General features: G+C 35.9%; 1 protein-coding gene across 2 annotated transcripts in view; it reads right to left on the minus strand.

Moving 5' to 3' along the window:
* The window catches only part of LOC118199395 (neprilysin-2-like), a 115,821-nt gene that overhangs the window by 14,407 nt on the left and 86,690 nt on the right, over positions 1 to 14,724 (minus strand). For both annotated transcript variants that reach the window (XM_035371244.2, XM_035371243.2), the window contains 4 exons: positions 7,763 to 7,827; positions 5,253 to 5,304; positions 5,059 to 5,126; positions 1,229 to 1,374 (listed from right to left, as the gene is read on the minus strand). In XM_035371244.2, the coding sequence (XP_035227135.1) occupies positions 1,229 to 1,374; positions 5,059 to 5,126; positions 5,253 to 5,304; positions 7,763 to 7,827 (331 nt within the window). The remainder of the gene's footprint in view (positions 1 to 1,228; positions 1,375 to 5,058; positions 5,127 to 5,252; positions 5,305 to 7,762; positions 7,828 to 14,724) is intronic.

The following is a 14,724-nucleotide window of genomic DNA, read 5'->3' on the forward strand; positions in this document are numbered from 1 at the left end:
TCGGTGAGCCCGGTCTGGGCACATCTAGGGTCGTCATTTGATTTTAGGCAAGATTTCAAGGCAAAATTTGAAAACTAATATAGAATAAACAGATTAGCATACAACCAAAAAAATAACATAGAAATTTCTTTTCAAATAATTCCTTTTATACCCTAAAAATAATCTGGAAGATTTCTTTCAAAAATGAGGGTCTTAAAAAAACTAAACATGGCTAAAATATATGGACTGGTTTGTGTTGAACTGCCATCTACTATAAATAAAGAAGGTTCAGAGTAACCTATAGTAACCTATAAATCCATTTTCATTCAATTTTTCTGTGCGTACAGATGGAAATTTTTAGGTGTGTCCAGACGGACACACTGTGCCGCGAAGCGTTAAGAAGTGAGAACTGAATGAATTGAATGAGAAATATATCTCTAATGAAGTTCGATGAAATAAATTTAAATGAAATGCAGGAAAAAAGCGCATAATTTAATATTCCGTAAAAGAAGTCATTTGGTATACACATTTGGTATACAGATTTTTTCATTTATATAACATACACGTGTCAAAGCATTTGGGCTAATGTTCTGGGCTAAAAATATTTAGAAACAGCCTCTCTTTAGAATTTCCGATAGACAATCTCGCACGCTGGAGATAAGAATGATTTTTTTTCCGTACAGTGTTGCCACTGCTCGCTCTGAAATCTTCGAATTTGTTAACCAAAAATTCATTAAAAGTTTACAAAATATGAAATAGGTAATAAAATAAATGCGAAATTCAAGATTCGGGCGTCCAGATGCCCATGTTCGAGTGGAGGATTACGTTATTCAAAATTTGATGGCTCTAGGTACCGTCATTTTTCCACGATGGTACATACATTCATACAGATTATTTATTATTTAATTTGTTTAAGTATAACGTAAGGTGATAATATTTGGTGGCAACAATTTAAAAAGTGATTCTCCTTTTATAGTGTAACGCACCAAAATGACATTTTGAGACTAATAACCCTTTTGAACTACCGCCCCTTTGAGTTAATTATTAATATTCCTACGCTTTGCAATCCAAGAACCCGTCTAAACACTAATACCTTTTCCAATAACTTTTATTAAAATTATTATTGATTTTTCACGGATTGATTGAGTAACACGGATGATTTTTTTTAATACATAAAGACTCTGAATGAGTATATCTGGAAAATGTTTTAAATATATATGGCAGAGATAAAGATTTAAATCTGTCTTACCTCGGCATTAATCCAAGAATCCAGACCTGTGGTGTAATTAAAATATTCCTCCGTAGCACAGAAGATTTCATCCTCTAAATTGATATCTGTGATTTGGTTGAACGGCCACCATCTGACTTTATTGCCATTTTCGTCAATCTGCTGACCTGTTATGATATCATATATATTCAAAATGATTTAGGAACACATATATACAGTCAAAAGTCTTTAATCCGGACGTCCGTAATCCGGAATGATCTATAATCCGGACTTCAAAGATACAAACGTTCTGCGCATGCATAAACGCATATGCGCGTAATACCTTTACGCATGCGCCTAATACGTTTACGCATGCGCCTAATACGTTTACGCATGCGCCTAATACGTTTACGCATGCGCCTAATACGTTTACGCATGCGCGTTTAATGTATAACGGACGGTATAAGCTAAGCTAAAATTATCTAATTATCTATTTCAGTTAATGTTCCAGATTGCGTTGTTCCTCAATCTCCTAATTGGATCCGGCTTATTATTTTTTGCAGACTGTTAGAGAAATTTCATAAAAGTATGCTTGAACTTTCGATTATGTCAAAAAGAATTTCCGATTCAGGAGCTACCAAAGGATCTACAAAGCGAAAGCACGTTTCGATGTCCATCAAACAAAAAGTGGAATTGGTGCAAAAAATGGATAAAAGCATATCCTTTGTTTCTCTGACCATTTCGAAATCTGTTTATCAGTTTCACGCTGCTCTGCGGGGGGGGGGAAACGTCCCGGCCCGCAATGAAGTGGAAATTGATCTGTCAGCACTATCCTTATTTTCAGGGCAGATGTTTTTATTTTGTTCGGCTTATAATTCCTTACTAAATGTAGTATTTCATCTCGATGTAATCCGTCTTTGATATGATTTAAATCAAATTCCTCGTCATTATAAACATCACGAATACACATCAAATAGTTTTCTGGTTGCAATTTTCTAATTTCGACTATGCGTAATGTATGCTTTACGCATGCGCGCGTTGAATGACTTGTTTAATAAAGTAAACAAATAAATATTAAGCTTTTTTTTTTTTTTTTTTTTTTTTTTTTTTGTAAATTTTGATACCCTTTAGATCATAATAGCTCTTTATTTCATAAATTACGGTTTCATATTTTTAATTTTATAATTTCTGCATGCCATCTTACCAGATTTAAATTGATGATCTATAATCCGAAAAAACCGATAATCCAGAATCGCCGGAATCCCGACGAGTCCGGATTAAAGACTTTTGACTGCATATATCTTCATATTACTTCGCAAACAATCTTAAATACAGCGTTCTTGTATAAAATCGCAATTACAATTTCATTATATGTGCTTCCCAACTTCGAAAGTTGTAAAACAAAAAAGTCATTTCTGAAACGCTATTAAAAGTTAAATTTAACAAAATCTATTCAATATTCAGATTATTTCTTAATTGATTTGAGAATTGTCACATTAGTGTTTCAGACCAGGGATATTCAAAAGTTGCTCTTAGACTATTTGAACACATAAAATAGCTTCAATAAATGTTGCAAAAGGTCCGTATCAAATGCCTTTACCTATAAAATAATTTGAACTTAGATTAACGAGTTTCAAAAAGAATGTAATGCTCTATGGCAAAACATAACACAACATATGCGTCTCCCTATCTTTGAATGGTGACATAGCAATTTTGAAAAAAAGGTATAATACAGATTTCTAATTAGTCCTTAAAGTGTTCAAAAGAATAACATTCATTGAAAGTGCTAGTTAACCTAGCTACTTTTAATTACCAAAAATCCAGATTAATGGTTAAACAAATCGATTAATATGCTTAGGTTATCAGGTTCAATGTTCCGTCTTACTTTCTTTGGGAACATTCAAGGACCTGACTCGGAACAGAGAGCTTACTAAAGCTATGTTCAATAACTGTGGGAAGTAGACAGGATACACAAGAAGGGTATACAAAACCCTTTATTTTTTTCTCTTTACAATATTTTCCGTACTTCGGAATACAAAGACCCACTACTTGTGGTCTAAACGTAAGAATATAAAAATATAACTAAACTCTAACTTAACTTTGAAATAATAAACGTGGAAGATTTGCCTTATATTAACAGGAAGCCGTATGTAGTACAGAGAACTGTTAACACTACAATACGTTTAAAATTATCAAGAGGATTAAACCTCTGGCCTGGAAGGCAACCAGCAACTGAGTAAAACTTCTAAGGTAAGCGGCCTGCTTCGACTTAACTCCTTCCTCTCTCTCGCTTGGCAAAAAGCCACAACTTAAGTACTTGGCGTTCGCTAGACAAATTTTGCATAAATAAGTTAACGCTTTTAATTCTGGCCGGAAGTAGAAAATAAGAAGTGATAGTAAAGATTTAAAATAAAATAAACGTTAGTAAAACTTAAGATCCTTACAAGGTTAGATTAATTAGTTTTGATGATGCAAATAAATCCTATTTGTCTATCATGTGTTTGCCTTCTTGGAGGGCATTCTTATGAAAATTGGCTTTTGTTTACGGTACACCTAGGAACAACCTGGAAAACAATATTCAGCTAACTATATGCCATTATTAAGTCCATTTTCAAGTATGTAACAGTCCTGTTAATATGTGTTCCATCTATTTGCATCGGTTATGACTTCGCACCGAATCTGGAAACCTGTTTTTCCTTGCCACTTTCTGGCAACCCTAAACTCTCTTTGCGGGAGAGCTATGTTACCGCAGCTGGGCATTTCGAAACAATATGCTACATCAGTAACTTGTAGTTATATACTGTTACTTTTTTTTTGACACTAGTTCTTACGTTATTTTCTTCTTTCACGTTCGTACGGGGTTCGTAGATTTGGAGCGAATAACGACGACGCTTGACGGAATATCGAAACACACTTCATTGGCCGGTATTAATCAGGAGAGCTCCAAAGTCACTTTTTACAGTTATCGAAGATCTACTATACACACGCTGACACAATCAGCGGCACAGCCTTCCCACTGTCAGGCAATAACGGTGGAGACAGCTTCACTGCAAAGCACCAGAGTACAGCTCCCGACTCTGCTCGGTCGTTCTCGGAACTCCGCGTACTGTCGAGACTCTCTACGCTACAACTCGCGATGCACTCGACAACACACAGAGCACAGCTCCCAACTCTTCGGTTCAGTCGTTTCCGGAGCTCAACACGCTCTCTCGACGATGCACTAACCGCGATACTCTAAGAGACTCCTTCAGTGCACTCGACGACTCACTCGGCACTCGCTGCCCGGCTGTCAACTCGATCGACTCCGCACGGACTAACTCGAGACATACTACCTCGCACTCTAGAAGAGGCATTCTCTAACTGACTGCAGACTAAGAGGATTTATATAACTTTCGGCTTCTGTTTCAGAACATTCTGGGCTAAACCGGTAAGAATTCGTTCCAGAAGGTTCATGGCATATCGTCAATTTTGTCGCCAAATGGGCGTTTTTTCGACAAATGGGGCAACCCTTGCCTTCCCTTGCAATTTTACAGTAACCCTAAACCTGCTTTGCGGGGAAGCCATCTCACCGCGCCTGGACATTTCGTAACAATATTTTCTGTTTAAACGTGGAGCAGGTTGTGATTATCTAACTAAATAAAGAACTATTTGTTCCTTCAAACTTCCGCCAGGATGTTTGAAGGAACACATAGTATTGCCATAGGAGCATTCCTACACAAAACAGGAATTAGTTCCTATTGCTTTACGGTATACTTTTTACTATATATTAAAAATGTAATACAGTATATTTTCTGCATTTTCTTTTCTGACGCTTGAGGCCACATAATATGTTTTACTGTTTGTAGAAATTTGAATATAAGTAATTACTTTACCTTTTCTATCAAATGAACGTACAATTTCGCGGCCTATAAGATAACCAAGTGCTCCAAAGTTGAGATAGCTGAAATAAATGTTCAAATTCTTACAACATTTTACAAATATTACAAACGTAATAATAGAAATTCAAATAAAGCATTTTAGTTGAAATCAGGTTTAAAGAAGTGTATAAGATATATTATAAACTTACGACGGTTGATCTTTTTTGAAGAAGCCGTTTAAGAAAACTCCTACAGGAAATTCTGTTAAAAAGAATACTGTTAATGCGGAATATACTGATTCCCGAATTAATTCAAAATCAGTTAAGAACTAAATAAAACTAAATCCCGAATTACCTCAAATTCATCTTAATATGGTAAAATATTGATGCACGTATGTTAATTGAAAAGTTTTCAGACTGATTTTCTCATTCAATATCAGGTGATCCTTCGAGCCCTGTATTTTGTCCATAAGCAAATCTAAGTTTCGTTACTTTGGTTTACCCCTTCCACTTCCCCACTTCGTTTTATTAAGTGTTTCAACAACATTGATTAGGTTGTTCCGTAAGGCTGCGTTCATACGGCGGCGTAAAGGGCATAGAGGTGTAGTCATAAGGGCATAAAATGCGGGAATTCCGTTCACACTTGCAAGAACGGGGTGTAAGCCGTGGCCAATGAGAGAAGCTAAATTTGCGCATTCGTGGATGTGTTTACAGCTTTCCCGCACTGTTCTCCTGCTCGACTGATTTTCCGCGTTCGCTCTGCTTCTTTTGTGACAGCGAAATCTTCTGTAGAACGCCGCTTCGTTTTAGCTTCGCTCTGATTGGTCGACGCTTATCCCAAACTCGGCGTAAAGTTGAAAACTTTGAACCCTATGCCACGAGCCCTAAACCAGATTTTGTGACATAGCACAGACTGGTTGCCTTGGCAACGGAGCTCGGCTTTAACCGCTTATGCCCTTTACGCTCCCGTCTGAATGAAGCTTAACACCCTCTTTTGCGCTTCACGTAAGGTGTTTTCAATTCTTTATCCTACGAGAAGCTTTTCTGCGTCTTGTCAATATTTTAAACGGTTCAAAATTACATGTCATCGAGCCTAGGCTATATGGAAGGTGTTCCAGTATTGACAGATCTATTTCTGGAATACGCGCCCAGCGTGCAGACCACCACACCACGAAGGCACGCGAAGATGGTGGGAGAAATACCTTATATACTCCCCTTTTTAAAGGGCGACTGGGGTTTTTAAGGGACCCATTCGCCAAATCCTTGGTGTGGAGAGTTAATCATCCACCACCCTTTTAGTTCGGGTGCTACTTGTAGAGACATTAGGTATTTTGGAAGCAGGAACGAAGAAAAATGAGCAATCGCCTTCGCCGGGAATCGAACCATGGACTTCTGGAACACCGGCCTAGCGTGCAGAACCACTACACCACGAAGGCACGCTAGGAAGGCGGGAGAAATACCTTATAACCTATATAAACTTTTATAACTGTTCTTAAGTATAGATGTTTATTATTTTTATGTATTTTCTATGAAAAAGAGATGTTTAAAATAAAATTTTTGTCATTTTATCATGCAGATCGTTTGCTTACATCGTTTACTTATCATTTACTTTGTGCTTAGATCGTTACAAAACTTATACCACTTTAAAAAATTATTGACAGATCTATTTCTGGAATACGCGCCCAGCGTGCAGACCACCACACCACGAAGGCACGCGAAGATGGTGGGAGAAATACCTTATATACTCCCCTTTTTAAAGGGCGACTGGGGTTTTTAAGGGACCCATTCGCCAAATCCTTGGTGTGGAGAGTTAATCATCCACCACCCTTTTAGTTCGGGTGCTACTTGTAGAGACATTAGGTATTTTGGAAGCAGGAACGAAGAAAAATGAGCAATCGCCTTCGCCGGGAATCGAACCATGGACTTCTGGAACACCGGCCTAGCGTGCAGAACCACTACACCACGAAGGCACGCTAGGAAGGCGGGAGAAATACCTTATAACCTATATAAACTTTTATAACTGTTCTTAAGTATAGATGTTTATTATTTTTATGTATTTTCTATGAAAAAGAGATGTTTAAAATAAAATTTTTGTCATTTTATCATGCAGATCGTTTGCTTACATCGTTTACTTATCATTTACTTTGTGCTTAGATCGTTACAAAACTTATACCACTTTAAAAAATTATTGACAGATCTATTTCTGGAATACGCGCCCAGCGTGCAGACCACCACACCACGAAGGCACGCGAAGATGGTGGGAGAAATACCTTATATACTCCCCTTTTTAAAGGGCGACTGGGGTTTTTAAGGGACCCATTCGCCAAATCCTTGGTGTGGAGAGTTAATCATCCACCACCCTTAAGTGATTATATCGCAGGAATTAGTTGCATCTATTTTGCAGAAAATGGTATCAACAGATTAAATTGACATTTTCTAATAAAATATTTTAGATAATGGAATGTTGAGGAATTAAAATCCTCAGTTTTAAAGAATAAAAGCACCATAGAATCTTTACTGATGTGAAAGGATTAATTTTGTGCGTGTTCTAAATATCCGTTCTAGTACTTAATAGAAGCTGGATTAACCTTGCAGCGATTAAAATAGCAGGTACTGAAACTAAAACCTGGTGACGTTTCAAAATCAAAACTTACGAGGATTAGTGATTGATGTATAATAATCAAATGAAAAATAAATAAAAGGGAGTAAAATGAATTTACCAATACTATTCTCCAGATAGTTGTAATATGGCTTTACACTTGGTGCTTTGTCATATTTTTCCCAGCTGCAAATAAATACGTATTCATATGAATCAAAATGTTTCTATTTTTAACGACAGTGTTATTAGTTATTGCACTAGCTAAGGTTTTGTAAAATATTGAATGCAGAGTGCTGCCTATGTTACGTGGATTAATTCGTACAGGGTGATCCAACCGTTGGACAAATTAAATTTTCAAAACCTCTGAAAATTCCTCAACCAATATTAATGACAATTTATTTTAATGGATGAAACCTCTATATTATTACAATTAATAGATCCCTTGAAATTTCAGTTTGCTGTGTATTCTTGTTAGTTTAAACCGCAACTGAAATTTGACATATATTTATAAATTTGTTCAAACATTTAAAAGATTAAGGCCTACGATAATACATTGGCTTTTATGTCTGAAATGTACTTTTCCCTTAATGTAACATAATTTTTAATCTAGGGTTTTGATAATCAAAAATTTCTCTTTCATTTATATCGATCTTTTAGCCGTGAACTGCAAATTTTGTTCGCATATCTGCTATTTGATATTTCTCAAAATCTTCAACTAGTCCAGGCTTTTATTGTAATTTCTTATTGCAATATGATTTGTGAAGATAGCCTTTCATGACTGTATAAAACCTTCAGATTCCTGAATCAAAATACATAAAATGTGACTCAGAAACTGTACATCTGAGTATACTATACATATCTTAAGATTCATAATTTTCCAAAAATATGTGAAAGAAGAAATATGACATCTCACCCGGTTTGCGGGTAAGAAGCATTTTGTCGAAACATGAAAATTGGTACATGGAATATGAGTTTACATTTGCACAAGAAAATGGTGGAAATGACCATCGCGCATAGCAAATGAGGTCTAAGCTCGTAGTGAAGGCTGAAAATGACAGCCGCAAAGTAATCATATCAAGGAAACGGATAAATAGAAGTGTCTTCCTTTAGCAAATGCGTTGAATAAACTAGACTGCGTCACAGGAAGACCGTGGCTTGCAGTCTGGGTGCTTCATACCCAAACAGTCATGGACAGGAGAGCCGAAATGTTTATATATTCCGCCATGCTGACCCTTAAGTGACATAAACTTGAAGATATGATATAAAGGAAATAGTATAATAAGGGTACTACATGAAGGAAATAGGTATCAATATCAGTATCAACAGTAGGCGCAGCCCGAGCCACCTGGTGTCCGCCGATAACATCACCGCAAAAACATCGCGGACGAAAACGTCGCGGAGAAAACAACGCAAGGCGAAAACGTCGTGTTACAAAACATCGTGGGAGAAAACACCGCAAAGAGAAAACATCGCAGTTTTAAAACATCGTGGTACAAAACATCGTCGTCGAAAATAAAGCGGTTCAAAAACTTCGCAGTTTTAAAACATCGTCGTCGAAAATATCGTGGTAAAAAATAAAGTATCTACAAATTATCGCATGACGATAACATCGCAGACATGCTTTTTTTTCCAGGTTTTTAATAATTGTAAATGAATATTCACGTAATGATTTGTGAGCGCAAGGTGTAAAGAAGGATAATTTTTACTTTCAGATTTTTTTATTAACTAATAAATTTTTGCTGAAAAAGTAAAAAGGAAACTTAAGCATAGAAAATTAAATGCAACTTATAGATTATACTTTTCAAGAAAAATTTCCAGTAAAACTTTATAAAAAAATTATTTATTAATGGCCTTTGTTCGTTAACTATGTCGGTTTAAAATTCTATTCAGTGCTATAAGTTGCATTAATTTTCTATGCTTAAGTTTCCTTTTTATTTTCTCAGCAAAAATTTATTAATTAATAAACAATATGAAAGTAAAAATTATTCTTCTTTCCATCTTGCGCTCACAAATCATTATGGGAATATCCATTTACAGTTATTAAAGCATGTCTGAAAAAAGCATGTCTGCGATGTTGTCGTCATGCGATGATTTGTAGATACTTTATTTTTTACCACGATATTTTCGACGACGATGTTTTTAAACTGCGAAGTTTTTGAACCGCTTTATTTTCGACGACGTTGTTTTGTACCACGATGTTTTAGAGCTGCGATGTTTTCTCCCACGATGTTTTGTAGCACGACGTTTTTGCCTTGCGTTGTTTTCTCCGCGACGTTTTCGTCTGCGATGTTTTTGCCGCGATGTTTTCGGCTGTAACCGAGCCACCTAACCAAACAGGTTGGTCTCATGGTCATAACATGCCACGCCCAATTTAAAAAAGGATTGGATTGGATTATTTAATTATGGCAAAGCACACGAGGGCTATCTGCCTAAAGGTAGGGATGCCTTCGTGGAGGACTTTCTAAGGGAAACTGGCTCGTATACACGTTACACATGAGGAAAACCACGAAAATGCCCATGCAGCCAGCCTGTTCGCGGGATTCGAACCTCAGACCGAATTACCAGTGTTCAGCGTCTTTACCGCTCGGCCGCTGGTGGGCTTAACAAAGGAAAATAACTGAAACATAAAATAACTAAATGGAAACAATCAAGTGATAATAATAAGTAAAAACATAAAAGTGAAGAGAAAGGACAAATACAAACATTTAGACAAAAGCAGACACCAAAGATTTAAAAAAAAAAAAAAAAAAGTGAAGAACAAACTCAAACAATGATTACAAAAAGTTCGTAAACTAGACCAAATAGTGATGGCAATAAAAAGCAAAAATCACCCACTGATTCCCACTGCCCGGAGCTCACCGTTAATAATTTTCATAACAGATTTACATAATTGTGCGAAATCTTTATAGCATAAAAAGGGATTTTCAAAATCAATTTTTTCTGTTTCTTAAGCTATTAAAGTAGGGACAGACTCGAGGAAGTGTTTAGTATCACCAAACAAACCACATAGTTTACATTTATCGTTTCCCTGTGTCTTAGACCTACCGAAGTGTACCGGGAAACGCCCATGTCCGATCAGAAACAGGTTAATGTCAAAATAATTGAAGATAATATTCTTTTTCTTAGTCAAGTCTAAGTGCTTCAAATAACAACTTCTTCTTTCAGAAGCATTCTACTATAACTGCTGTTATGTCGCGAATTTTAATTATTAATATGTGTTTTAAGTTATTATTATTATAATATTCTTATTCGTATTCGTGTGCATTTTAATATGGGAAAAAAGTATTCTTAAGCTCTTAAGGTTTTATTTAACTCAATATTCTTGAGTAGGAATTGTAACAAAGGCGAGAGACGGTTGTGATGACACATTGGTGTGGCCTTGGAAGTTGAACGATGGAATGGATGGAATGGCGAGAAACGGCTCCTTTTGGTAGTCGGGAAACCCCTTCCCGTGAAGATCCAGAGTGTGGGTTGCCTTTTTTTTTTTTTTTTTTTTTTTTTTTTTTTTTTTTTTTTTTTGGCTTCCTGCTAGTCACCATCTACGCCAAGTTTTCAAAAAACGCGGCAGCTACTAAAACGGCTGCGCCAAAGAATCTCTAAGGTGCGCAGTGTTTTTCCAGAGACACATTCAGAGGTTAGCGTCGCTGCGCGACTCACGCATCCTGATTTGCTCTGTAAGTATTTTTGCTTTCTCTCCTCATGGCGGCCAAAAAACCACCAGATCGTTTTTGGAATAGGCATGAAAGCGACAGCGACATGGATCACGACTCAGATTATTCCAACTCATCTAAGAATAGCGGAAAATTAAAATTTAAAGATTTTCTAAAGCCCTCCAGTTTAGAAACTAAATTGCAGCAGCCTAAAAGAATAAAGAAAAGTAGCTCCCCCAGCACTGCGACACCATGGAAAAGTATAAACATATTTTCCCTAACTTATTTCAAGGACTCGGAACTGAATTAGATAAAGATCCCAGATATCAAATACTCAGAAACGGAGCCCTATCTGAAATCTTAAATAAATCCCAAGAGCGTATGATTGAACAATCGAACTTAATGGACACCGGATCGATGGACGAGAAAGATTACGCAGAAAATGTGAAAGAACACGAAGAATTAGTGAACTCCATCAAAGAAGCTTATAACAATTTAACAGTTCCAGAAGCAGATAATAATTCAGTACAAAATTGGTCAATTCCCTCAAAAACATGCAAACCTAATCTAAAACCTAGCGAAAAAGAAGAAATAGAACAAAACAACAGATTCGAACCTTTAAATGATGAAAAAAATAATGAAACTACTGAAGTTAAAACTAATCATAAATCTGAAATAAAAAATCCCACCAATAGTCATCACGCAAGTTGAATTAGATTGGATTGATCTACAGAAAATTTTAAGTACTAAAATCCTAAAAAATGAACATGAAACCCAGATGAAAGCCAAAAATGTTTATTTAAATACTTCCACCGAAGAGGATTACAACACCGCCATCGAATTTCTAAAGAAATCAAGCATAGAATTCCATACGTATCAACTTTATTCCAAAACTAACATTAAAGTCATTCTAAAAAATATGCCCAGAAGCATCTCAGAAACTGCAATATTTGAAGACCTAAAACTTCGAAAATTCCCAGTACTAAAAGTTAAACAGTTCACAAAGAGAATAGAAAGCGATATCATAAATTTACCCATATACTTCATTGAACTTGAAAGGAATAAATTTGGAGAAGCGATTTACAACTTAAATAATATGTTTAACTTTAATATCACTATTGAGAAATATGCACCTAAAACTTAAAGACCAATTCAATACTTCAAGTGTCAGAGCTATGGACATTCACAGGCGAATTGCTATAAAAAAGAAATATGTTGTAAATGTTCCCAGAATCACAGATCTAATACCTGCTCTTTAAAACGTGAAGAAAAACCCATCTGCTATTTTTGCCGTGGGGAGCATGTATCGTCCTACCGTGGTTGCCCGATTTATAAAAAGCGTTTTCAAACTTCTAAACCAGCAGAGAAAACCCAAGAGATTCCAAATCTTAAAGATTTCCCAGCACTCGCATCTAAATCTGAAACTGAAATTAAAGAAATTCAAAGAAACATCCCATTCAGCGCCGTCTTTAAACAGCAGAAGATCCCAGCAGATAATGATAATCCAATATCCCAAGTTTTTTCAAATCCTAAAGTTTTCAAATTCATTCAAGGTATGAACGATGTTGCAGTTCATATTAAATCCGCTAAATCCAGTACAGAAAAACTTTCTATCGCTTTCTTAGCAGTGAAGATTGCTCTTGATTTCGCAGAAGAGGAAAACTAAGTTCAAAATTTTACTTCTTGTTACTTCCTGATGTTCCAATAGATGGCGACACCCATGCTACGATGTTTTCACCAGAAACTTTCCACTTTAAATAAAGTGGATTTACTTCTCACTAAGACGTACCCCGCAGGGTAAATAATTTCTGAGTAAAAGTCCCCAGGACTATATACTCATAGATACCTCAATTCAATTCAATTCAATTCAATTTTCCAGAGACTTCAGGAGACAGGGAGAGACGGAGACGACAGAAGAGAGACGGAGAGGAGGAATGGATCGACGCTGACATTTTTTCCTGAGGCTTGAGGCAGCTGCAGCGACTACAAGAGACCTTCTTCCATCTTCTGCCTGGCAGACCCCGAAAGTTCGGGAAATATACATCATACTCGATATGCTAAGCCGTGAAGGGAAACTGAAGTGACTACAGATGATAACCTCAACGAACCTTCTAGACGGAATTTGCTGTTTGAGCGGCAGAACGGAGCCAAACCGCGACGATGTTGATATCATATCTTGTTTACTTTCAGTTACGCTAACTTCTATCTTTTCCTTCCCATAGTTATGCCGAAATGCCTGTAAAGATATCCCGAGTCATATTACCTTCTAAGTCTCAAGATTTTTGTGTGAAATTCCCTTTATGGTGTTGGGGCCCCCACTAACCCTGTTTGTTTAAAGGTATGTTTTATTTAGTGTTCTTCAGCTATGTCCAATAACCAACCACCACGTTTTAATTGTAACACAATAGTGAATGTTATGACTCTCATTTTATGTTTTGTAATCATAATATATTCCTACCTTAAATAAACGTAAGTTGATTTTATTCTCCTGTTTGTATTTATTGTAATTATCTTTTACACTGGACCTTAAACATAGAACGGGTTAACAATATTTTCACAACGCAATTATTGATTTGTTTACATATTTTGTTTTTATGTTTCACTATGACTGCCCACAGTACTTAGTATGTTATTGTTAAACTATTGATTGATATGATCAGTTAAGTGACTTATACACACAGTTACCTACCGCATAACACAGAATGAACTTTTTCTCTAGTTGTTTCACAAATATGGTATTCATTTGTAATTATTAAGTATGAATTTATGTTGTTTATATAACACTGCCATTGCTTAAAATAATAAGAATAAATAATTTGGTTGCTATTTTTTTAACCTTGAACAAAGAGCGTCCCCGAAACACTCCCCAAGGAAGCCTCTTCTGCGAGCACATCCGCTCTCTCATTACCGAATATTCAGATATGGGCTTTAACCCACCCAAACTTAATATTAAAGGATAAGGATAGTTTTTGGTAAAGATCTTTAATATCGATAATCAGACCTTTATTATTTTCTGCATTATAAAACGAATTTAAGCGATACATGCAATCTGTAAAAATATAAAAGTTAGAATTTCTTGCAAAATTACTTTTTAACTCTAAAAGGATTTTGCAAGAATCAAGTTCTTGCAAAATTACTACTTGCAAAATTACTTGAAGAAAATAGGTATATCACCGAGAAATATCAAGTTAACTACTCGTTAGCCATTAAGGCAACAGGAATATGGTTCAGTAATACGAAATTATAGACCAGCCAAACTGATGTCTCTTCGTGCGGATTGTAGAAGGTTCAGATTATTATCCCGCATGAATCCAGAGTTTCTTTTCAATAATATTAAAATTAATATTAATGAATGTTACATTTTTAGCTGTCAAATTTCAATAAATTCGCTTAAGTTTTAAAACTTTGTTATTACTGTCTACACTCACAAGAT

The sequence above is a fragment of the Stegodyphus dumicola genome, chromosome 2 (genome assembly GCF_044657685.1).
Source record: "Stegodyphus dumicola isolate Sdum_Otavi_A_Nest chromosome 2, ASM4465768v1".
Taxonomy (NCBI): domain Eukaryota; kingdom Metazoa; phylum Arthropoda; class Arachnida; order Araneae; family Eresidae; genus Stegodyphus; species Stegodyphus dumicola.